General features: G+C 62.7%; 1 protein-coding gene across 5 annotated transcripts in view; it reads left to right on the top strand.

Annotated features, from left to right (window-relative positions):
- GPR161 (G protein-coupled receptor 161) overlaps positions 1-23,177 on the top strand; it is a 41,872-nt gene extending 18,695 nt beyond the window's left edge. For 3 of the 5 annotated variants that reach the window (XM_080823882.1, XM_080823881.1, XM_080823883.1), the window contains exons 3-8: positions 5,364-5,780; positions 10,137-10,247; positions 12,424-13,148; positions 18,236-18,340; positions 20,368-20,487; positions 22,254-23,177. In XM_080823882.1, coding sequence (XP_080680008.1) covers positions 5,407-5,780; positions 10,137-10,247; positions 12,424-13,148; positions 18,236-18,340; positions 20,368-20,487; positions 22,254-22,519 — 1,701 coding nt within the window. In that variant the 5' untranslated portion in view covers positions 5,364-5,406 and the 3' untranslated portion in view covers positions 22,520-23,177. The remainder of the gene's footprint in view (positions 1-5,363; positions 5,781-10,136; positions 10,248-12,423; positions 13,149-18,235; positions 18,341-20,367; positions 20,488-22,253) is intronic. The other 2 variants (XM_080823884.1, XM_080823885.1) reach the window with 2 other exon arrangements.
- Positions 23,178-24,526: the final 1,349 nt, after the last annotated feature.

The raw sequence follows: 24,526 nt of genomic DNA on the forward strand, positions 1-24,526 counted from the left end.
TGGATTTCCCTGGTGGGCGGCCGTTTGGCCCCCACATCCCCTCTGCCTCCTGGGAAAGGTTGGACCAGAGGACCTCGGGCTCATCCGGCAGCCCTGGGTTCTCTGCCCCAGTTCCCCGAGCCAGCTGTGGGGCTGCTGGACAGTAACACGCACCAGTAGTGCTTTCTTAATTTCTTTCCGTCTTCTGTTTGTTGTTCATTTTGTTTTTGAATATTTTTAAGATTATTTATTTATTTGAGAGAGAGAATGAGAGAGAGCACAAGCAGAGAGAAGAGAGAAGCTGACTCCCCACCGAGCAGGGAGCCCGATGCGGGATTCGATCCCAAGACCCTGGGATCATGACCTGAGCTGAAGGCAGACGCTGAACCAGCTGAGCCAACCACGCATCCTAGACTTTTTTCTGATTTACTATTAGAAATTGATATGCCCTTTCATTCTGAGGACTCGTGTGTTTCTTTAACTCTAGAGAATGTTCAGCCCCCGTTTAAGAACTATGTCCACCCCGGTGCGGACAGCGTAGGTGCGACCTAATGCAGGGTGGATGCTTTCGACTCAAGTAATAGAAACTTAATTGACAATAGATCTGAAAGTCATTTTAAGGGGTGCCTGGGTGGCTTGGTGGGTTAAGCCTCTGCCTTCGGCTCAGGTCATGACCTCAGGGTCCTAGGATTGAGCCCCGAGTCGGGCTCTCTGCTCAGTAGGGAGCCCGCTTCTCCCTCTCTCTGCCTGCCTCTCTGTCTGATTGTAATCTCTCTCTCTCTCTGTGTCAAATAAAAATAAATAAATAAAAAAAAAATAAAAATCATTTTAAGAAAGGTATTTCCCATAACCAGAAGCCAGGATGAAGTGACCTGAAGGATTGTTGATTCAGCGGCCTGAGGACTGACTGTTCGTTGCCGTGCTGACCATGGCGGCTCAGCATCTCCAAGGATCCCAAGATGGCTGCCACAGCTCTGTGCTTTCTTTGCCCTTGGGGCCTTCGGAAAAGATTTTTCTTCCTTGCGTCTTTGTGAGATCAGAGCAGCCTTCCCCAGATATCCCCGTTCCCACCCCCACCAGCCCCAGACTTCTCCTCCTGACTGTTTTGCCAGGATAGGAAGAAAAGGGGACACGAGGGTTACTTTAGACCACCCAGCATCCAGCTCTCAGAACTGGGGATGGGATCTGCTGTCTCTGGGTCCCTGGGAGGAGGATTCCACCAACACCAAGTCAGAGGCCTGCCCCTAGGAGAAAAACGAGAGTGGTGGCTGGGTAGGCGCCCAGCAGTGTCTGCTGCCCACGTTGTCTTTAATCCCTTGCTGCCCTCCCGTCGAACTTATGTTGGATCTTCTTATCCCGTCCTTCATGAATCTTGGCTCTTTGTATTTAAAGTTTCTTAATCTTTTTAACTGCATTTTGAGTAATTTCCTCAGAGCTATCTTCCAGTTCACCATCTTTCTCTTTAGCTAAATCCGCTGCTCAGCATAACCACTGAGTTTTTAATTTTGACAACTAAAATTTTAATTTCTAGAACTTCTATTTGATTGTTTTTCACAATTGCTTATCATTTTTTTCATGATATCTGCTCTTTCGTTATGGTTCTTACCCCTTTTCTTTTTAAAGCTTTTAATAGCACTTATTTTAAAGTCTCATTCATTTTTTCCTATTAGTGTAAGTTCTTGGAATGTCAGTTCTGCTTTTTGTTTCATTGACTCTGCCTCCGCATGGATGCCGTGCGCTTGCTTTCACTGAGTGTTGGAAATTCACCACAGAGCCATTTTGTGTTGACTTTCGTCCCCGTTAACCTTTACACAGATTCATCAGTTTGGATCTCTGCCCCTTGTACAGTGCATGGGTTTGGTGCTGGCATCAGCGTTGCACGGGACTCAGTGTTTGATTTCTCATGGAAGGAAGCGTTCCATCCTCCACCCAGAACCTCAGGTCGATGACTGTGGTTTTGCTGCTTCCCTTTGCCTGTGGGAGGAGTTTTTCTAATCCCTTTTTCACGGAGGGGACAGCCCTTCTAGAACCCACTGTTTATGCAGGATTTCTGTTCCGGTTCTCTGCCTGTGGAGCTCACAGTCACCCTCCCACATTAAAGGCCTCGGCCCCAGCGAACTCGGTCTCATGCTCTTCTGGCCACAGCTGTGGGATTGTAACTCTGGCTCTGAATTTTCTCTCTGTTTCTGGTACCTATGGATTTCTCTTTCTTGGCTTTTCTTTTTCTTTGTTATCCTTTTTAAAACCTTGGGTCATGTTGGGGTTTGAGGGGGAGGAAAGGAATAAATGAAACAAGATGGGATCGGGAGGGAGACAAACCATAAGAGCCTTTTTTTTAAAAGATTTTATTTATTGTTTATTTGACAGACAGAGATTACAAGTAGGCAGAGAGACAGGCAGAGAGAGAGGGAAGCAGGCTCCCTGCTGAGCAGGGAGCCCAATGCGGGGCTCAATCCCAGGACCCTGAGGTCGTGACCTGAGCCGAAGACAGAGGCTTAACCCACTGAGCCATCCAGGTGCTCCCATAGGAGACTTTTAATCTCACAAAACAAACTGAGGGTTGCCGGGGGGGAGGGGAATAGGGAGAGGGTAGTTGGGTTATGGACGTTGGGAAGGGTCTGTGCTATGGTGAGTGCTGTGAAGTGTGTAAGCCTGACGATTCACAGACCCGTACCCCTGGGGCTAATAATACATTATAGGATAATAGAAAAAAATTTTTTTTTAAAAAACAACAAAAAAACCCCTTGGGTCATATTTAACCTGGTATTTCTTTTTTTTTTTTTTTTTTAAGATTTTTTTTTATGACAGAGAGAGATCACAAGTAGGCAGAGAGGCAGGCAGAGAGAGAGGGGGCGGGGAGCAGGCTCCTGCTGAGCAGAGAGCCCCAGGCAGGGCTCGATCCCAGGAACCTGAGATCGTGACCTGAGCTGAAGGCAGAGGCTTAACCCACTGAGCCACCCGGGTGCCCCTAACCCAGTATTTCAGTGAATTTGGAGTGGCAGAGATGTTCGCGTCGGCTGGGTCCGCCATCTTGGCAGATAGGATTCCCTTAACTAGTGCGAGACACTCTGCTTTGGTTGAATAATAAAGCACTTCCTACTCATTCTCTCATTTGCCTTTTATTCTGTAGTTTTACTTTCTTAATCTTTCTGACTGCATTCCGGGGGATTTCCTTGGACCTGTTTCTGTTTGAACGGGGAGTTCATACTGATGCCTCCAGTAGCCAACTTAACCCATGGGGTCCTTCGTCTCCTTTCCCGGTCCTGTAATCCGTGCCTCCTTTCTCCACCAACACGTAGACTCACTTGCTCTACGTTCTAAGTAGTTGTAAAATTACACCACTGACAGCGTCAAACCTACTAAGTGCACTGAGTAGTTCTCTGGTCCATAGAATATATACCATTAATGGTTTGCAGTCAAAATACTGTATTTTATTTTATTTTATTTATTATTTTTTAAAGGTTTTATTTATTTACTTGAGAGAAAGAGAGAGAGAGAGAGCAGGTGCAGGCAGAGGGAGAAGCAGGCTCCCCACTGAGCAGGGAGCCCGACGCGGGGCTCGATCCTAGGATCCTGAGATCACGACCTGAGCCGAAGGCAGACGCTTAATGACTGAGCCACCCGGGCATCCCAATAGTTTACTTATAAGAATTAACAAAATTCAAAATTCAGAACTCACAGAAAAGGGACAAAACCCGGAAATAAACTTACAGACTCAGCTATAGAAGCCAAACCTATAAAGAATGTTCATTGCACAGGCCAGGGTAACTAACACACTGTGTAACTGAATAAAAACTCAGAATATTTCAGCAGCCTGGAAATGGGGCCAAAATGCACAAAATAAAATTTGGTAGAAATAATGTGTTGTATTTAGGCTTAAAAACATTAATGCCATAAGTTCTAGACTGGGGTCACCTGGCTTCACAGAAACTCACGTGTGTGTAAGTTTTGGGTTTTAGTTGGGCATAGTCAGAGAAGCCCAGCACGATGATGCCGTTGCTGAAAGGAAACGCGTTCTGAGAGCGGATCGTAGCAGGAGATTGTCCTGGTGATGGAGAAAATTGCCCCCTGTGCTCGACACCCGGCAGCCCCCAACCAGAATGGCACATTCAGTTCTGGGAACCACAAAGCAAGAGGGTCATCGTTGTCTGCAAACAGGTCCAAACAGGGGTGTCTGAATGAGTGAAGGGTCTGGAGGTGGCATCCTCCAGGAGGAGACTCTAGAAGGGCAGGCAAGGCCCCTGCGAGGCATTTAAAGGCTCAAGGGGAGGGTTGTTCGCCCCTGCTCATGCCTCCAGCCCCCGGCAGCCGGCTCCCTCGGAAGGGAAGCTTTCTGACCTGCACTCGGGACTGCTGGAAGGGGACGGCGGCCTCTCAGCCACCAGCTCTCTGGGGCCAAAGGGGTTTGGACAGCGGCGTCAGGTCAAGGGCGGGAGTCGGGGGAGGCTCTGCTGTGTGTGGCCGTTTAGGCACCAGGCTTCCTGGCACCTGGCCCGTGGCAGGAAAACGTTCCTCCTTTCTGGAGTCTTCTGTTTGTCGGAACAAGAGCAGGCGGAGGAAGTGTCTGTGGGGTTTTTTTGGCTGATGAAAGTAGATGAAACGTTTGGGGAAACATCCTGTAGGACGAATGCTAAGATGTCAGCCTTCAAGCTTAGCCCAGATCCCGAGCCAGCGTCCCGAGAGCAGGACCGCATGTGGCGGAGAGCGGCCTGCACGTACCTGCTCAGGTCCCTGCCGGCCTTCTCCGCGGCTCACCAGAGCAGGGAAGAGGCCTCAGTACGAACGGTGCGTGTCGGAGCCCCGCTCGGCCACCTCCGAGAGCCCCTACGATAAGCACAGTGTCCACCCTTCCCGGGTGCGCGGACCAGCCCGGGGGGGGGGGGGGTCGCGGTGCAGGTTCTGGTCCGGAACTCAGGGGTCTGCTTGAACTGGTCTGTCTCTGTGGCTCCAGGTGCTGCTGCCGCTGCTGGTTCGGGGACCCCCCTGAATTGCGGGGGCCCCAAAGCACCACAGCCCACCTGCCCCCTGCTTGTTCAAAATGCAGGCTCCTGGGCCGGGGCTGTGAGTCTGGGACCAGCATCTCAGGGCGGGGCCCGAGAATCGGCTCTCGCCACCCCCCACTCCTGGGCTCCCTCGGTACATCAAAGGTTTCGAACCTCTGGCCTCGGGGCACTCGAGCAGGTTGGGTTAGACTGGAGGAGCCCATCGTTCCAGGAGACGCAGGGAGGGACACACGGAGGTCGGTTGTGGGGAACAGGCCGCTGCGGTGGCGCTGGAGCGGGGAAGACTGGCGAAGGGAGAACGGGCCTCGCGGCTCGTGCGTCGCGTGCGTTCGGTGGGGTCTGACGCGTCTCCCCGTGCGCTGGTCTTACCTCTTTCTCCAGCCGCCCGGCATGCTCTGCCCGCCGCCCGCCGAGGTGCCCCACCATGAGCCTCAACTCCTCCCTCGGCCACAGGAAGGAGCTGAGTAACCACACGCACGAGGACGGTGGCGCCGGGGGCGGCGTCATCACCGACTTTGTCACCATCGTCATCATCGCCGTTTTCGTCTGCCTGGGCAACCTGCTCGTCGTGGTCACCTTGTACAAGAAGTCCTACCTGCTCACCCTCAGCAACAAGTTCGTCTTCAGCCTGACCCTGTCCAACTTCCTGCTGTCTGTGCTGGTGCTGCCCTTCGTGGCCACCAGCTCCGTCCGGAGGGAATGGGTCTTCGGTGTGGTCTGGTGCAACTTCTCGGCCCTTCTGTACCTGCTCATCAGCTCGGCCAGCATGCTCACGCTCGGGGTCATCGCCGTGGACCGGTAAGCTGGCCTCGGGGAACTGAAGAATTAAGGAGTGATTGTGTGCCGGGCAGCGGGGGGGGGGGGGACCCCGGGAGGTCACTGGTCCTGTGCCTTCTGCTCCGTCTCGGGAGGACGTCCGGGGCTTCTGCTGGGGAGGAGGAGAAAGCGGGGCTCTGCGTCCTCCTCCGTCCCTTCCTGCAACCTGGGCACCTCTGATTTTATTGCATTTAGGTTTATTTACTTATTTATTTTTACAAGAGACTCCAATGCTTAAAAAAAAAGTTCTTGAAACCTCTGACGTGTGCTTTATAGATGAGAAAAAGAAGTTGGGAAAGGTGACGTGTCAGGCTTTCCCAGGGGGCGGCTGCTGTCCGGCAGGTCGGGTGGCCCCGCACTCCTCGTGCTTGTTGGGGTTTTGCGGATAGTCACGCCTTCATCGCTGGCAGGTGTTTGCCTTCTGAGGGAGGTGCAGGCTGACCTTGCCGCAGGGGGGAGGCCGGCCGGAGGCAGGGAAAACACGGAGTCAGAGTTCTCGTCACGAGGTGGCGCGGCCCTGGGCTCCCCCGGGACCATCCATCGTCAGCTGACGGCGTGCCCAGAGCCCAGGCCTCCACCAGGCCCAAGGCCAGACCCTGCCGCTCTGTGGCCGTGGAATGCAGACCGAAGGGAGCGGATGGTCAGAACTCGTCAGTTGGCCTCTCTAATTAGCTCCCCCCTCCCTCCGCCGATGAGAAGGACACAGAAAATGTGAAGACTAGAATAAATATCCGTAACCCCAGCCCTCGGAAGCAATCTTTCGGTTTTAGTGTGTTTGCCTCTAGTAAGTTTTGGTCGCGCACAGCTCGTTTCTTTAAACGGGCTTTTCGGCTCGTGTGGTTTTCGCAATCTGCTTTTCTAGTTAAGAAGCGATGGTGAGCTCTGCCTTCCGCCTGCAAGCGTCACACGGCCTTTGAGAACATGGTTTTTAACGGTTGCATGGCAGTCCACCCTCTGGGCGTTCGAGATTTATTTTGACCCGTCCCTTCCTGGCTTTCCGCTGCATGGCAGTTTGGAGGAGCATGTGGGGAGTGGTGGCTTCGGTTGGAGTAAACACACTTTGAAGATTCTTCTTGTGTCAAAGGCAGGTTTTCAGAAGCTCGAACAGAGTTTTACTGCAGTAGCCGCTGTCAGCCGCCCCTCGAGGCTGATCACATAACATTGAAAAGAACAACTGTACCTTGTTGGCCGTGGGGAGCTGTGGGGTCTCATTGTCCTGATTTCTCTGCTTTTTAAAGATCGTGTCCCTTTGAGTGTCCCTTCCTGGGCCCCAGGTCCTGTGGGGCACCGAGTGAGGGCCCACGGCTACAGCGGAGCGGGGGGACTCATTTTTAAGTGCCTCTTGGGGGGTCCTCTCCATATGGATGCTTGGGAGATCGTGCTGCGTGGGAAGGGTTCCCAGCGAGCTCAGCCCGGCGTCCGGTCCCGCTGTCAGAGTGCCCCATCGCGGAGAGAGCTGACCCCGTCCAGCCGCTTCTCTCCCACTGGGGTGCCAGCTGGCCGGCCAGTCCGGGGGAGGCTCTGAGCAGAGTCCTCAGGCTGGCGGGAGGCAGACCTCGTCCACCGGGAGTTTACGGGGTGGGGACGGCAGGCGGGCAGGCAGGTGTGGCGGTGAACACGAAACACCACGGGCCCAGCTGCCGGCCCACTTTGGGGGGCAGGCTGGGCAAGCCCCCGGGGAAGGGGACGCTTGCGCTCATCAGCGGGAACAGCGAGTAGGACCAGAGGCGCGTAAGCACTAGGCAGGACCTGCCCGTGAAGGCACGGGGTCCGCTTGTTCTGTGACAGTTTTTCGGGGATGCAGGCCTGGCCCAGCGGCGGCTGCTGGGGAGACACAGCCGGGCGAGAGGAACAGACACGCCGAGGAGCTCGTGCAGGGGCAGGGACATAGGATGAGATCATATGCGGACCGCGGAGTAGGCAGATGTCACTGTGCTAGAGGGACCGCCAGGCTGCGGGGCAGGGAGAAGGGACACGGGGCCGGGCGTGCTTGGGGAGCGGGGTAGGCGTGTGGGTCCGTCGCTGCTGGAGACCAGGGGCGTGGCTGGAGACGGGCTGACACCCGTGACACACAGCAGCGCACTTGTCCCCCTGGAGCTCCGATCCCCGCGCCCCAGGCCCAACAGCCCGGTGCCGGTGCCCCCTCGTGACCCAGCCCTAGTGGAGAAGGGACCTCGGCCTCCCTGTGGTGACAGGTAGGTCTCCGGTCGCTGCCCTGCGAGCCCGAGGTGGAGCCGGCGGACCCCGTGGTGACAGTGTGGGGACGGCCGTGAACCTTGGTGTCTTCAGATGACTTCCGGGCACACGCGCTTGGTTTCCTTGGTGTTGGTCGTTCACGTGGCTTCAAGACGCAGACTGACTGGACCAGGTACTTTGATCCTGTCCGTTTAAATGACCTACAGCCCTCCTGCCTGCTTAGTTTCAGTAAATTGATTTTACTCAATCTTGGTGATTTGGGAGGTCACATATTTGCCCTGGTCTGTTGGAAACCTGAAGACGCAACTGCGTGTGTGTGTGTGTGTGTGTGTGTGTGTGTGTGTTTGTGAGAGAGAGAGAGAGAGAGAAGGGAGGGGGGGAGAGGCGGGGAGGGGCCGGGAGGGAGTGGAGGGAGAGAGAGGAGGAAAGAGCCGGGAAAGCGGACAGAGGAGGAGCAGAGAGAACGGGCGGGCGAGAAGGAGGAGACGCGCCTCTGAGAAAGCCGAAGAGGCGAGATCCCAGGTGCCGGTCGCGACCTCAGGCGGAGGGGCTGCTGGCCGGTCCCCCGCCCGGTGCCGCACTGTGCTTTCAATGAACTCGCATCCCAGCCGGTGAGCAGCCGCTCGACCGACCCCCATCCTGCAGACGGGCCAAGTGGGGCTCTGTGAACCCGCCCAAGCCCGCGCTGCTGGTAGGTAGCTCGTCCGGCGCAAGGAGGGGAAGGCCGGGCTCCCGCTCAGCCCCGAGGAGGGGAAGGCCGGGCTCCCGCTCAGCCCCAAGGACCGCAAAGCGAGCGCCCAGGCAGGTCCGGCGGGCGGTTCATCGAGCCCCAGGTTTCCAGCCTGGCGTGCTGCCGTCTCGGGCCGGTCACCCTCGCGGCGGGCCGTCCTGGGCCCCGCCGGGCGTCCGGCCGCGGTGCGTGACGGCAGCTCAGTTACACGCCACGTGGCGGGGGCCTCTGGTGGGACCGGGGCTCGTGCTTGGGCTCCTGCGTAAAAATGAGTCGCGGGAGAGAAGACTGAGCTCCGGCAGCCGGTTGGGCGCCCAGAAGGCCGAGGAAGCCCTCCGCTTCGGCCTCTGATGGCCTGCGGGGCGCGGGCGGTCGCTCTTCTGTGCTTTCCTTCAGCTGCGCCTAAATGAGGCTAAGTGGAAAGAACTGAAGTTTCAAATCTATGAAATCCTAACCCTTTTTTCTTTTTGGGTGGGCAGATGTGGAGTGACTGTTCTGCATCTTCACAGCGCTGTGCGTTTTACAAAAGCTGGAAACAGCCCCTAAAGCCAGGGTGGTGCTTGGAGGGTCTGGATAGACATGGCGGCGCTCTGCTGTGTGGGGGCCCCTCGGACTCGGGGAGGCGTCCCCCGAGGGGATGCGGAGCCCCGCTGGGAGAGTGCGGTCACGTCCCCCGGAACTGCTCGTGGCCAGAACCGTAGTCCGTGGCGGACCCAGAACCGGGGGTAGCGTGAGAAGTCCGGCCGTATAGCAACAGTAATGAGCCGCGTTAAGAACAGCCCCGAGGCTACGTTACGGAGACCGGCTTATTAATTGTCATTATTTTTACGACCGCCAGGCCGGAGTCGGTCAGAGGTGCCGCGCGGTTCACGTTCCCCAAGCCCGGGTTCCCACAGCCGGACAGGCTCGTGCCGCGGGGTCTTGGGGTCAGAGGGCACTGCACAGTCTTTAAAGAGGCAGAGAAAAGTAGAGATCTGGGGCGCCTGGCTGGCTCGGCACGTAGCGTCCAACTCTTGGTTTCAGCTCCGGTCGTGATCTCGTGGGTCCTGGGAACCCTCTGCCCAGAATCAGGTCCCACTCTCAGCAGGTCCTGCTTGAGTTTCCCTCCTCTGCCCTCCCCTGCTTCCACGCCCTCTCCCTCTCTCTCAATAAGTAAAGCTCACAAAAAAGAAAGAGAAGTCGAAATCTCTGCCTTTTTTTTTTTTAAGATATTATTTATTTGACAGAGAAGATCACAAGTAGGCAGAGCGGCAGGCGGTGGGAGCGGTAAGCAGGCTCCCCGCTGAGCAGAGAGCCCGATGTGGGGCTCAATCCCAGGACCCTGGGATCATGACCTGAGCCGAAGGCAGAGGCTTTAACCCATTGGGCCACCCAGGCGCCCCTGCCTTGTTGTTTTTTTTTTTTTTTTTAAGTGAAGGAAGCCTCCCAGGCGCCCCTCCACCCGGCCCGAGCGTACGTGCTCCCACGTCGTGCACTGGGATGGTGCCGCACAGGGCAGGGTCTCAGCTGTCACCTGGCACGAGGTAGGAGACCCCCCAGAATGGCCTGGTTCATCTCCCGGGACTCAGGAGGGACCAGTGTCCCGTTCCGGTCATGGCATTTGGGAGCAGCACACACATCTGGGCTCCCATTTTCAGGAAGGAAGGGGGAAAGGTCGGTGGACAGGCGGAGGCCAGGCGCTGTCCCCACTGCCGTGTGAGGAGCAGGCGCACTCCGGGCCCTTCCCTCTGTCCAGCCCGCTGAGTCCTCGGAGCAGACCTGCGGCAGGGCTCCTGCGGTTCCCCTGTTTGGGAACAGAAGCCCTGAGAGGCTGAATCAGTCCCCCGAGGTCACACAGCTCGTAGACGGCAGAGCCACGAGCAGACAGGCGGTCACCGTCCGTGTTCCAGCTCCGAAGGCGCGCTCCTTCCCTGGGCCGCGTAGACGTTGCAAGATGCAGACCGAGGGATGAGCTTGCGATGGCTTCAGCCCGGGCCGTGCGCGGTGGAGCCGTAATGCGTGCCGGGCCCTGGGGGATCCACCTCAGACCCACGGTCAGGAGCGCGGTCTGCCCATGCTCCATCTGGGCCGGAGCTTGCGCCCGACATCGGCCCTCCCAGGCTGTCCTCGGGTGGGGACGGTGGTTCGCAAGGGTGACGTGGGGGGCAGTCCCCCAGGAGAGGCATGGCGGGGGACGGTTCAGGCCGTGGCCCTGTCCCTGAGCTGCCGGTGCCCAGGGTGGCTCAGGATGGTCCCCGTGGGGAGGCGGCCTCGTGGGAGACGTGTGACTCTCATGACCGCAGGCGTTTTCTCACATCCTGCCTGTACCGGGCAGCGTCTTCTCGGCCACCCCTTCTCTCGCACGTGCTGCCCTCGTGGGGAAACCCTGTTATTCATTACACAGCATTTCCTTTGGATCAAGTGTCTGGGTGGGAAGGGGACTAGCTTCCTTCCAACCCCACGGTCTATATCCTCTCACCCTTTCCAGTTCAAGGCTCAGGCCTGCAAGGTTTCGCATGCCCTGGCCTCTGGCCCCTGGCCCCTGACCTCCAGCTCTGCCTCCGCTCTGCCTCCGTCTGATGGTGCTCGGGCAGCTTCGCCACGGGGCGCACGCTGGCTCGCCTCTCCCCCCCCCCCGCCCCCCGCCAGCTGCCGTCCTCCTCCCTCCCTCCTGGGCCAGGGCCTCTGATCTTGAAGACCTGGGTCGGGGGCCACCTCTGGCAGGAGCTGGCTCTGACCCCTGAGACAGGTGCCCTGCCCGGCCTACCCCCTCCCCACAGGGCCGAGGGACCAGCAGCCAGCCCTGCCAGGTGGCCTCCCACTGGCCTGTGCCCTGGGACGTGTTTCTGCCCCTTGCCTTGGGTTAGGGTTCTTTCTCTGCTGTAGTGTCCTCATCTGTACAGCGAGGATAACGACAACGCTCACCGCTTCACGCAGCTGTTGTGAGGCTGGTGTGTGGCTCTTAGCATCCCAGATTCTCCTGCTGGTCTTACCGTCTGTCCCCCTCCGCCTCTCCTCACTGCCTCTCGGTGCACGTCCTGGTGCTCAGCACGGCCGGCCTCTGGTGAACGGTCGTTGAATGAATGGATTCCATAGTCCTTTGGTTTATTGGCTTTATGTTTTTAAGATTTTACTCGCTTATTTGTCAGAGAGGGAGAGAGAGAGAGAGAGAGCGCACAAGCAGGGGGAGCAGCAGGCAGAGGTGGGGGGGAGCAGACCCTCCGCGGAGCAGAGAGCCCGATGCGGGGCTCGATCCCAGGACCCTGGGATCATGACTCGAGCCGAAGGCAGCCGCTTAAATGACTGAGCCACCCAGGGGCCCACACTATTCTGGTTTTTAATGACCCTCTGAAAACTGATCTAAGTGGATTCATGCCAGCAACACGGCGATCTGGCTGGGTGCCGGATGCCGCAGGACTGCCACAGCTCCTGCTCTGACCGGGCTCTGGCGCGGTGACTTGGGAACGGGACTGCCTGAGCTGTGGGTTCCTCCCGGCATCCGGCTCTTGTCGGGAGAAGGTTCGCACAAAGCTGTGTGACCTGGCCCCGCCTGTGACATGTCAGGGACAAGATGGGGGAAGGAGCTGCTTCAGGAGCACCCACCCGTGGCTGGATCGAGTGGAGAAATTCATCCAGGCTCCCTGCGTTGGAGGGCGCCGGGGCCGTTCCGGGCTGTTTCCCTTCTGACGCTTCTCTCTCGCCTCCCTCCATCCTCTCTAGCTACTATGCTGTCCTGTACCCCATGGCGTACCCCATGAAGATCACGGGGAACCGGGCTGTGATGGCTCTGGTCTACATCTGGCTTCACTCCCTCGTCGGCTGCCTGCCACCCCTGTTTGGCTGGTCGTCAGTGGAGTTCGACGAGTTCAAGTGGATGTGTGTGGCCGCGTGGCACCGGGAGCCCGGCTACACAGCCTTCTGGCAGATCTGGTGCGCCCTGTTCCCCTTTCTGGTCATGCTGCTGTGCTACGGCTTCATCTTCCGGGTGGCCAGGGTCAAGGCGCGCAAGGTGCACTGTGGCGCGGTGGTCCTCGCGGCGGAGGACGCCCAGAGGGACGGGAGGAAGAACTCCAGCACCTCCACCTCGTCGTCCGGCAGTAGGAGGACCGCCTTGCAGGGCGTGGTCTACTCGGCCAACCAGTGCAAAGCCCTCCTCACCATCCTGGTGGTCCTCGGGGCCTTCTCCGTCACCTGGGGCCCCTACATGCTTGTCATCACCTCCGAGGCCCTCTGGGGGAAGAACTCCGTCTCCCCGGCCCTGGAGACCTGGGCCACGTGGCTGTCCTTCACCAGCGCCGTCTGCCACCCCCTGATCTACGGGCTCTGGAACAAGACGGTCCGCAAGGAGCTGCTGGGTATGTGCTTTGGGGATCGGTACTACCGGGAGCCGTTTGTGCAGCGACAGAGGACGTCCCGGCTCTTCAGCATCTCCAACAGGATCACAGGTGACGTGGGAACATGCCGGGACGGGGAGGCCCCCTCAGGCCGGCGTAGCCTGCGGGTGAGCTCGGGGCCTCCAAGCCCAGGTGTCCTTCGGGGAAGGAACGTTGCGGGGCATCCCTTGTCTTTCCCGGGTCCCTTCTGCAAGCTCCGCAGCTCAAGGCGGGCGACACCAGGGTTCAGAAGTGTGTTTTCTGTCCGCCCAGCCGCGGCTCGCTGGCCTTCCTTCTACCGACAGCCGGGCCGTGGGGCCGGCCGCCCGCGCTCCCGGCCCGTCCTTCCCGCGCGTGTTCCCGGCGTTCCGTAAAGCTCTTCCCGCGCGGGCGCTCCCGCCGGCCTCGGCCGCCCAGCCCGAGCGCACCCCTCCCGGGCCGTTCCCGCTGCTCAGCGGCTTCCGCTTAGTGTCGCGGGCAGTTCCCGAACCGGGGGCCCCCTGCCCCCCGCTGAAATGTCACCGTCCCCCGCGGGTGAAGCGGCGCCTCCCTCTGGTAACGGACGTGGGAGCAAGTGTCTGGAGACGGGCCTTCGGCCTGTGGTGAGACCCAGAGCAATTACTCTAGAGAGATCGATTTTTTTAAACCCTTTTTTGTTTTGAAATAATTTTAGACTTGGAGAAGCGCGGGCAAGCGGGCACGGAGGCACCCACGCTGCCTCTCCTGGCGTTAGCGTCCGGCCGGGCCGCGGCAGCTGCCCAGACGCTCGTCTTGGGGCAGCGCGTTCACTAGTTAACCAGACGGTGGGCTCGGCTTCCCCCCGCCGTCCCGTGCCCGTCCCTCGTCCCTGCCGGGACCCCGTTCCCACTCATGTCCCGGCTCCGTCTGTCTCGCTCAGGCCTTGACGAGGCTTCGTGCTTCCCTTGGCTTCCGTGACGGTGGCGCTCGGGGGGCACTGGTCGGGGCTTTCGTGGACGGGCCTGCGTGTCGTTTCGCCCGTGCGCTCTCAGGGTCGGAGTGAGGTCGTGGGCTCGGGGCGGGAAAGCTGCTGGGCGCCGTGCTCCCGTCGCCGTCACGCCAGGGCCACGGAGGTCTTTTCCTAGTTCGTGATGCCTTGATGCTTCCTGTCTAGGCTCGGGGTGCGGTCGCAGACCCCCGCAGACGGGCGCCCACCACAGGCACGGAGGGCTCTCGGTCAGGTCAGGGTGCCGCCCGCTGCGCTCTGGTGGGCTCTTCCTAGCTGTCCTCCCGCTGTGGCTCGCGGGGGCCGGGGGAGGTGGGGAGACAGGACAGAGCGAGCCGTGTGGTCTGACCCTCATGACCTCGTCCACCCCTCGTTACCTTCCAGAGGCCCCGTTTCCAGATGCCGTCCCGTCGGGGGTCAGGGCCTACGAGTCCTGGGGAGACACACTCAGCCCATACAGGGGTATCTGGTGGGTCCCCCCCGTTAAAGTCCCTGTTGTTGCCCTTGTAATTAAGACACAGTGAGGCTGTGCGAGTATCCTCTCTCTCCCTCAGCCTTCACCCGGGGTTTTTAGCATTTTTTTGCCTCCGGCAGTCAGTACTGTGTTACTAGCGAGGTGTTTTGGGGTCGTGTTTGAGGGAGATCATCACCCGGACGGGCTGCTGGGACAGAGACCCTGAAGGCGCGTAGGGCGGCTGGGAACAGCTGGTTCAGATCCCAGTGTGGAGAAGTCCTCCGTCTTCCCGTCTTCCCGCTCAGGAGGGTGGGAAGAAACGGCTCATAACCATCGTGGCTGCTCGGTGGTGGTGCAACAGGAGAGCTTTTCCGTGGGGCAGCGACAGACCAGCGTCACCGATTTATATCACGGGCTGACGGAGTGTCACTTCAGGAGAGAGGAAGGAAGTCGGGGAGTGTCTGGTCTTTGTTTTTTTTTTTTTAAAGTAGGCTCCGTGTCCAGCATGGGGCTTGAACTCGCAACCCCGAGATCAAGAGAGGAACCTTTTTTTTCCCTAAAGAGACATTTCCACTGTGTTTATTTTTTTTTTAAGGTTTTATTTATTTGACACAGAGAGACACAGCGAGAGAGGGAACACAAGCAGGGGGAGAAGCAGACTCGCTGCTGAGCAGAGAGCCCGATGCGGGGCTCGATCCCAGGACCGCGGGATCACGACCCGAGCCGAAGGCAGACGCTTAACTGACGGAGCCACCCAGGCGTCCCCAAGAGAGGGCCTTTTTTTGATCGGAGGAGAAGATTCTCTCCGTACCCTAGGATTTTAACCAGTGAGATCCAGCCTCTGCCCTGGCCAGTCCGTGTTTCCTAGTAGGTCTCGTGAGCCGGGACCGCATCCGGGGTCTAGCTTCGTGTCTCTGATGAACTTATCCACCGTTGGTAAAATCACTTGTCTTCCAGGCAAAAAACAGGAGCTGCTTTATGTTTCATGCAAGCTAGGAATGGGGCAAGAAAAGGAACGGGGACAGAGACTGGGGCGGGTGTCCAGCTCGCACAAGGACAGACCTCTGGTTTGGGCTGAGGTTTTCCGTGCGACCCGTGAGGGTGCTGTCCGCGGTCGTGCCCAGGGAGAAGGGGCGGGAGACACCCGCTGCGGTTTGGTTGGTAAGTCCCGAGGCAGCTGTTGGTCGTTCCCTGCAGAGGGAAAACAGTTTTGCCAGATGCTTGTGGGTAGAAAGGTGCAGGGACCGGCGCTCGGTGGGCCTTCCCAGGCCGGGAGCCGCACCCACCGTGATCAGCGAGCCTGGGTGTTTTTGCGGTGTCAGCCGCAGGCCGAAGAGGAGCAAGGAAGGGGTTGGGTTCGCCCTCGTGCCTCCTGTCCCTGAGCCGCCGGAAGACCTGCTGCCTGGGAGGGCTTCCGGACAGACGCCCGCGGGGCTCCCCGAGCAGTGCGGCTCTCCGGGCTACCCGACCTGGTCAGGCCGTGCCACCTCGTGGTGGGTGGGTCAGCCCCGGCGTGGGCACGGGCTTCCGGTGCGGGAAGGCGAGCTGCGTGCTCACGGGGGTCTCGCGCGGCCCCGGCTGACGGCGTCTGCGGGCCGTCAGGGGCCTCCAGGGAAAGGCCAGACTGTCCTTCCCGCAACTCTCCCACGGGCTACTACAGACCTCCCCGGCGGGCGGGGCAGGGAGCCCAGGGCCCCCCCGGGCCGGGAGCGTGGCCCGGGCGCCGAGCGAAGGCAGCCGCTCCGGATGCCGCCTGGTGCTCGGGGCTCCGGGAGCCGGGTCCGCGCCGTCCCGGCCGCCCTCTGGGAGGAGCTGCGGACACGCTCAGGAGCGCGGTCCGGCCGCAGGGCCCCCGGGGCGGTCTGGGCCGGACGGAGGGAAGGCCGCCCTGGGCCTGCGCTTTGGCACCGTCCTCCCTGGTGCCGCCTGGAGGCCTCCCGGTGACTTCCCCGTGCCCCTTCGGCCCAGAGCTCACGGCGGCGCTTCCAGCCTCCTAAAGGCGCTAGTGACTCGAATTCACCCCAGGCTGGACCAGATCCCCCGGGCCTGTCAGCGTGGTGCCTTTTTTTTTTTTTTTAAATTTCGTAACAGGGCTTGGATCGGGCCCAACCCAGCAGATGTGGTATTGTTCCGGGCGAGAAACCCCAGGGTAACAGCGCCCGATGTCGAGTGGTAAACGCCGGATAAACACAGGCCGGGCAGGGCCGCCGGGCGGCCGTTTCCAGACCTTCCAGCCCGGCCGCAGCGGTCTGGCTCGGACCACGAGTCCGTCTGCTGGAGACCAGGCCGCGTGCGGGCTCCCACCCAGCCTCAGAGACGTGTCCCAAACCACCACGGCCTGGGCCATCCCAGTCGCCGGCGCCTGGCCCCCCACGGGCTCCTTCCCAGGCCGGGCTCCCCGACACGCGGTCCCATGCTGAGGCCGAAGCCCGGGACGGGGCCGAGCGCGTGTGGGGTCTTCTCTGGGCCCGGGCCTCCCCGCCAACACGCTCCGATTGCCCGAGTTCACGGAGGGGTGACTCGGAGAGAAGCCCGCCCTTCTCGACGCGCCCTCGGCTCCGGGGCAGGAAGGAAAGCCCGCTGGCGTCCCCTCGTGCCCTCCGAAGCGCCGCGGTGCGAGTTGAGAGAAGGGGGGGCTCCTTTGGCCCGGGCCGGGCCGTCCTGCTGAGCCGGACGGTGTGCCCTCGCGTGCGCAGGTGTCCTCGCTGCGAGCTCCTCGTGACCGCTGTGGCCTCCAGGGGCCCTGGCTCTCGTGCTCATGCAGTCATTATTCTTGCAACTTTTTCCGGGGACGCGTGGAGATTTTTTTTTTTTTACTTCTTAAGCTCCCTCCGTTGTTTGTTCTGAGATCCAGTCTCTTTCTTTGTTTCTTCCATGTTCCTTCATCTCATTCAAGCCGACCCTGTCCCCGGGCGTCTGGTGAGCGGCCACGCTCCGTGCTGGCGGCGAGGCCCGCGTGCGCTCGGGAGGCCGAGGGGCGGGGGGCGGCCCACGTTAACTGTGCGGCCTGTCGCTGCACCCGTGGTTTGTCCGGTGTCTCGGCCGTGGCGGGGTCTCTGAGGCCGGGCCTCCAGGTTATCCCCTCCTGCCAGCAAGGGGGGCCGAACGCCTGAGCCGGGGCTGGGGAGAGCGGTGGGGGGGCCACCGCCGCCCGTAGAGACTTTCTGTCCAGCCCCACCTGCTGCAGACGCTGGGCCTCCGGTTCCTGAGCTCTGGGGGGCACTGGGTGAGACCGGCCTCTGCCCTGGCCTCCCCAGCCACCGGCCCCCGCTCCCTGGGTCGGGACCCCGTCCCCACCTGCCGGCTTACGGGCATTCTCTCCCACTCGGTGGTTTGCACCTTTTCAAAGTTCCTTTCCAGTATTCAGGCGGGATCTCCGGAGGTCACGGTGTGCCCCATCCCGTGTAACTGGGAGGTCACCTCCCAAGACGTTTGCCCCACGTTTTCGCTCCCCCTGCCTTGTTGGCATGTTGTTGTTGTTGTTGTGAGAGTTTCCTCTTCGGGGGGCCCAGGGAATCCTGTCACAGTGCAGACCCCCCCACCCCCGCCGGGGACAGGAACAAGGGGAAAGGGCAGCTGGGGGCTTCCGATCCCGCGGTTGGTGGAGAGCCCGGTTTGCAAGGGACAGAGAGGACGGGGTGGGGGGCAGCGGCGAGGCCGGTGGGGCCAACCGAAGATGGAGGCCGGTGACCGCCTCCGCGGGGCTTGGTCTGTGCTGACGGTGCCGACTCTCCCTTCCAGACCTGGGCCTGTCCCCCCACCTCACGGCGCTCATGGCGGGCGGACAGCCCCTCGGGAACAGCAGCAGCACGGGGGACACCGGCTTCAGCTGCTCCCAGGACTCAGGTAGGCCTCCCGGCTGCCGGGGTTCCGTGCCTTGGTTTCCCCATATAACACGGGGACTTGAGATCTGTTCTCCCCCACACAGGGCTGTTGGCAGACCCCAGGGAGGGAAACGTGTGGAAGGTTACAGGGCTGGGGACCGGGAGCTGCCCCCGCCGTGTCCGACGGGCCTTGTCCGAGCTGTGCCCTCTTGGGCAAGAGGCTCCCTCTCTTTCTAAGCCCCGGAGCGTCCCCGCTTGTGAGCCGGGGGGTCCTCCGTCTGTCACAGGGCCTCGTCACCCGGGCCCCCAGGGGATCCTGCGGCCGGAGCGCCTCCGTCCCGCCACCGCCTGTGATGCCGCCGTCCCCGCCGGCTGCTTGCCGCGGGCGCCCCTCGCGGCAGAGGCCTCCGCTCTCCACCCCGGGGCCCGCGAGCTGGGCTGACGGCCGGGCGGTTGGCGCCGTGTCCGCCTCCGGGAGCTCCGAAATCTCATCCCGGCCCTGACCTGCTTCTCCTGCCCGCGGCCTGTGCCGCGGAACTCGGGCAGGCCGAGGGCCGGAGCCGAGCACCGAGACCCAGACCCGGCCTGTCGTCGTCCGAGACCCAGACCCGGCCTGTCGTCGTCCGTGTTCCCTGGAGGCGGAATGTTCCCTGCGAACGTCTGCCGCCCGTCTTCGGTCGCCCGTCGGCCGGTGGGGCGGCCGCTGAGCACGCGGCCCCGCTGGCCCTGAGTCCCTCGCGGGAGCTGAAGGAAGGGAAGGTCTCTGGGTCCCTCCCCAGGCTCCTTCCCGTGCCCGCAGCCCGCGGGGGCCCGAGAGCCGCGGACGTACGTTCATTGGCGCAGTGAAGGTGCGTCTGGCCAGGCCCCGCGCCGGCTTCGAGAGGTGGAGCCGCGGCTGCCGTCAGGAGCCTCCTGTGGGCTGGGGAGGGCGCTCCGCCGTCCCGCGGGCCTCTGCCCCGCAGGAAAGCCTGTAGCCGGGGCGGGGGGGGGGGGGGGGGAGCCGCGGCCCTTTGCCGAGTATTTGGGGAGGAGCCTTAGAACGGCTTCTCTGAGCGGGACGCCGTGACACGAAGGAGGAGGAGGAAGGGCACGGCCTCGCCGCCCGGAGAAGGAGCGCGGCCGTGGGTCCCCCAGGGCCGGCGTGCGGGAGTGTGAGCCCGACCCTTCGCCCGCTGTGCCTCGTTAGGAACGACTGGCTCTGACTGAGCGCCACTGGGCACCCAGCGCAGTGCCACACGCGTGCCCCCGTCCTCACCCAGCCCTGTGAGGGGGCCTGGAGGCACCGAGGGATTCGGCCGCCTGCCCCAGACCCCAGGGCCCTGTGGAGCGTGACCTGGTGGGCTCACCCCGAGCTGAGGCCGGCCCGAGGAGCGTCCTTTCGGCAGGCCGGGCAGCGGCGCCTTTGCAGCCTGCCCCGACGCAGGAGGAGCCCGGGCTGCCCCGTCTTCCTTGTTCGGGAGCCCCGGGGCCGTGCCGGGTTGCGGGCTGGAGGGCGGGATGGCACAAGGCTGGTCCCGACATTCGCCCAGCGCAGGCCAGGGTCCCGTCTGGGCCCGGACCCCCACGCCCCTGCTCTGCCGGCTCTCTCTGCAGCACCCCCCGCTCCTCTGCCTTGTTTCCCCACTTTTTTGAGGGGTTTATTTTTCAGTTCTTTTTTGATCTCCTAAGAACTCTACATTCTCAAGTTTTAAACGTTTATTTAGCACAATGTATTTTTAACGATGATGGAAATTCAACGATGGAAATCCGGACACAAAGCTCCCTGTCATAGGGCCTTGTCCCCCACCCCAATCCCAGGCCTGGCTCAATGCCCCGAGTCACCTGTCGTACGTCACCTGTCTCTCTGGGTAGCACGCCGTGCTCCTCGTGTCTGACGCGGGCCCCCGAAATGAGGTGCGGCCCCCGTGTTTCTTGGGCAGACGCTGCAGGCGGGAGATGCAGCTGTTGGCGGGACTGAAGCCGCGGGGAGAGGGTGCAGGGGGGTGGGGAGGGTGCGGGGGAGGACCCCGCTTCGCCCGTCCCTTGCGCACAGCCCAGCCTCGGTTCTAGGCACGGATGTGATGCTGCTGGAGGACTGCGCGTCGGAGGACAGCCCTCCCTCCCACTGCACCTGCCCCCGCAAGAGAAGGAGCTCCGTGACCTTTGAGGATGAAGTGGAACAGATTAGAGGTTGGTCTGCGGCGGCTGCTTCAGGACCGCCTGGGGCAGGGGCGAGGATCCGGGCAAGCTCCTCGGCTCAGCCGTGCTCCCGCCCCCAGCCTCCCAGGCCCCGCCGCCCTGCCCGCCGCCCTGCCCGCCGCCCTGCCGGCCGCGGACCCTGCCTGGCTCCCTCGGCCTTAGGCCCCCCGCTGTCGGAGTGGGCGGCATCTGGGCTTGGGGGGGGTTGCTGCTGACCTCTAGGTGGACACCCCCACCCCCACCCCGATTCCCATCTCCCTCCGAAGCTGCCGGATTGGGTAAAAGCCTCTGAGCCTTCCGGTTTCTGTCGTGTCTGGGCGGGGCGCGGGCCGGCGGCCGAACTTGCCTGCTCTGAGCCTCTGCTGCCCCTCGTGGGAAGTGGAAGCAGTGCCCCCCCCGCCCCCCGCAGTGTTCCTCCCGCAGCTGAGGGTGCCGCCCTGACCACGTGCTGCCCCTGGGGTTGATGAGGGCACGTGAGTCCCAGGAGAGGAATGAGCTCTGCTACGGCGCCCACGCTTGTCACCCACCTGGGCTGCCGGCACCTTGTCGCCCCGGCACGTAGGGTCTGGTTTCCCATCCGGACACGCTGGTCAGTAGAGGGACAGGGGACCGCGCAGAGTGTCCACAGACGGAGGGTTCTCTCTGCTCTGAATCCCGGCCCACGGGCGCAGCCACCAGCACCACAGGGACGGAAGGGGCAGTCAGGGACGTGGCGATGCCCACCGGGACAGGGAAGCAGGGCCCTGTGCGGGCTCTAGGCTGGCCGTGGATCCCTCCTCTTCTCCCAACTCCAGCCGAGTTGAGGGACAGTCGCGAGGTCGGAGAGACAAAGTAGATGCAAGGACAGAGTCTGGCCTGCAGCCTCGTGGGCTTTATCACACATTACTCCGGAAATAAATAGTGAGTGAATCCCTCCCCGGTCCTCCCGGCGCACCTGTCTGGCCGCATCAGGCTGGCTCCGTGGGGATGGCAGTTGTGAGGGCAGCCTGTCTGCAGCCAGGGCGGGGCACAGGTGAGGGGGGCAGGGGGAGGCCACGTGCCCCTCCCTTCTTCCTTCATCGTGTGTGTGGAGCAGCGCCCAAGGCTGGCTGCAGATTGCCGGAAACGGACGACGGAGGGGGCGTGCCTCACGTGGGGTGGCCGTCGCCCCCGCTCCAGAAGGTGTGAGGGGTAGGAGATGAGCTGTTCCCCCCGCCAAATGCCAGGGGGAAGACGGGCGGCCAGGGCCGTAATAAGGCGGTGGGTGTGAGGTTGAGGGTGAAGGTTCTCTCTCCGTCGGTGTGGGTTCTCGGGGTCCTGATCCTGGGTGGGGCCTGCGGACCTTGATGACACTTCCAGGCCCGAGGCTCTGGCCGGTGTGAGCCGGTGTGGCCGGGAGAGAGGCGGCGTGGACGTTCCATGGTTCTGGGGCGCTGATATCAGAGAATCCTGGTAGAGGCGTGGAACTGTGAATGTCATTACTAGGAAGTATTCGTCAGGCCCTTGTGGGCCGGGCGGCTTCACTTCATGGTCGCAGTTACGGGACCCTGGGAAGAGGGGCGCCGAGACCTCCCTCTGCCCCGAGGAGGCAGGTCGGGGAAGCGCCACACCTCCCCAGGGAGGAAATGGGACGCCGAGGGTTTGAGCCTCGGGAACTGGCCACAAAACCCATGCCCTCAGTTGGCGTCGCCGCCTGCCCGGGCAGCGAAGCGTCCGCGAGCCCGTCCCCGCCGTCCGTGGTCGCGGCCCCGGTAACCTCCTCTCTGCTTCTCCCTCAGACACTGCCAGGAACCCCGTTCTCCGCGTGGAAGCCGAGCTGCACGAGTCCCTGGACGGTTACGCGGCCAGCTTGGCCAAAGCCATAGAGGCCGAAGCCAAAGTCAAGCTGTTCGGGGAGGAGGCGTTGCCCGGGGTCCTGGCCGCGGCCCGGACTGTCCCTGGGGCTGGCTTCGGGGGCCGCCGGGGCAGCAGGACGCCTGCGAGCCAGCGGCTGCAGCTGCAGAGCATCGAGGAAGGGAATGTCTTAGCCGCGGGACGGACGTGAGGGCCTCAGGGTGGACGGTCCCGCAGCGGGGCGCCTGGGGAAGGAAGGACATCTGGGGGCCGCCGCCAGGAAAACACGGAGTACAGGGTCTCCTGAAGCCTCACGCCGGCTCCGGGTGGGTCGTGGCGATGGGACCAGAGGCCTCGGAGGCACGGAGGCCAACGGTGGAGGTGTGGCCGTGACTTTTGGGGGGGCGTGGAAGGGCGACCGGGGACCCTGGCTTGGAAGGAAACCACCACATGGGTTACCGCCTCTTCTTTGGGACCCGGGCGTCGCGTGGGGCGCTGCGCCGAGGTCTCGGGAGGGCAGCCCATTGCGGTGCGCTGTGGAGGACGGCACGTGTCCCCAACCAAGCGGGATCGTCCCCTGGGCCTGGGCGCGGCTGACGCAGGCTCCGCCGAACCTCCGCACGGAACCTGGAGCAGAGCCCCTCACGTGGGCTCCGCAGCCTCAGTCCTGGCGGGGACCTTGCGGTGGGCCGGAGCCGTCTGCTGGCGCTGCGGGGCGCTGCGGCCGCGGGGCTGCTGTCGGAGGGGCGAGGCCGTCCTGCCCGCTGCCCTGTTGACTGACGCTTTGCTGTTCAAAGGGAGGGAACAACCACTCAGAGACGAGGAAGGGGCCTGACGTTGCGTTTCCAGAATAAACGAACTGCACTTGGTTCGGACACCCCGATCTTCTGCGGGCGGCCAGGGGCGGTGGTGCGGGAGCCGGAGCTGCCGTCCCCCTGCCAGGAAGCCCCTCCACGCGGGGAGACCTCATCTGCCGGGTTGCGCGCGCGGCCTGAGCGCCCACTCAGAGCACCCGGGTCCTGGGCGTCGGCTGGGGCCCCGCTGGCTCCCGAGGACGCCGCGTCCTTTCGCCAGAAGCCGGTGGCCAGCTGTTGGCTCCAGGCCCTTCCCGCGGCCCGGGGCAGCCTCCGTGGGGACCGGCCCGTCAGCAGGGCCCCCGGGCGGCGCGGGGCCGGGCGCTGGTCTAGGTGGGCGGGCGGCGGCGGCGGCTTCTCGGGGCGCAGAGGCCGGTTGCCCCGTGGGCTCTGCCCAGACGCGCGGGTCAGCTGCTCCCGCCGCGGTGGGGTCCCGAGTCTGAGGGCATCTTGCGCTTCCCGCGCGCGCGTTTCCCCCGCACTTGCCAGTAAGGGACACGTTCGTGCGCGGCGGGGACGCCGAGGTGGCCTCGCTCTGTGGGCCGGGGCCGTCGGGGCTCGCGCGCCCGCCTCGAGGGCAGCACGTCGGCCCGGCCCCGGGGGTGCAGGGGGCGCGCCCGGGCCGCACAGGCTGGGCTCCAGGGAAGGAGGCTGGAGACCCCAAGTCCCCGCCCGCGGGCACATCCCACGCCCGCTGCGACCCACCAGGGTGTCACCGAGCCGTCGGGGAACCGCGGGCTTCGCAGAGGGATCCCCCGGGCCCCGGATCCCCCCGGCCCGTGCAGACGCCCCGCAGCCCCGGCCTGTGGCCGCGGGGGAGGCCCGGCCCGCAGCGCCGCGCGTCCCCCGCGTCCCGGACGGAGGGAGGTGTCCAGGCGGGCGCCGGGGCTCCCGGGGCTCCCCGCGCGCCGCCGCTCGGAGCCCCCTGCCTTGACCGGCCGGAGCGAGCGGGGGCCGCGGGGCGCGGAGGACCCGCAGCCTTTCTCACGCCCCCCAGGCCGCTTCGGGGACACCTGCCGCCGGCGCCCCCTGAGCCCGGCCCGCGGCTCTCCCTGCGGCCTTCCTGGGACACGGGGCCGCGCGGTCGCCGAGGTCCTCGGTGCCGCGGGCCCCGGTTTGACGGGACCTCGCCGGGCGCTGGTGCCCGTCACTGTCCCTCTCCCGAAGTCGCCCCTGGACGGGGCCCCTGTGTCCCGGATGCCCGGCCAGGGTGGCGGCGCTGGGGCGTTGGGGGCCCCGGCCAGGGCGGCAGCCGTGGGGCCGGGGCGGGCCGGGCGGGGGGAGGGGCCGCGGGCCGGGGGAGGGGCCGGGGCGGGCCGGGCGGGGGGAGGGGCCGCGGGCGGGGGGAGGGGCCGGGGCGGGCC

The sequence above is a fragment of the Martes martes genome, assembly GCF_963455335.1.
Source record: "Martes martes genome assembly, chromosome: 15".
NCBI lineage: Eukaryota > Metazoa > Chordata > Mammalia > Carnivora > Mustelidae > Martes > Martes martes.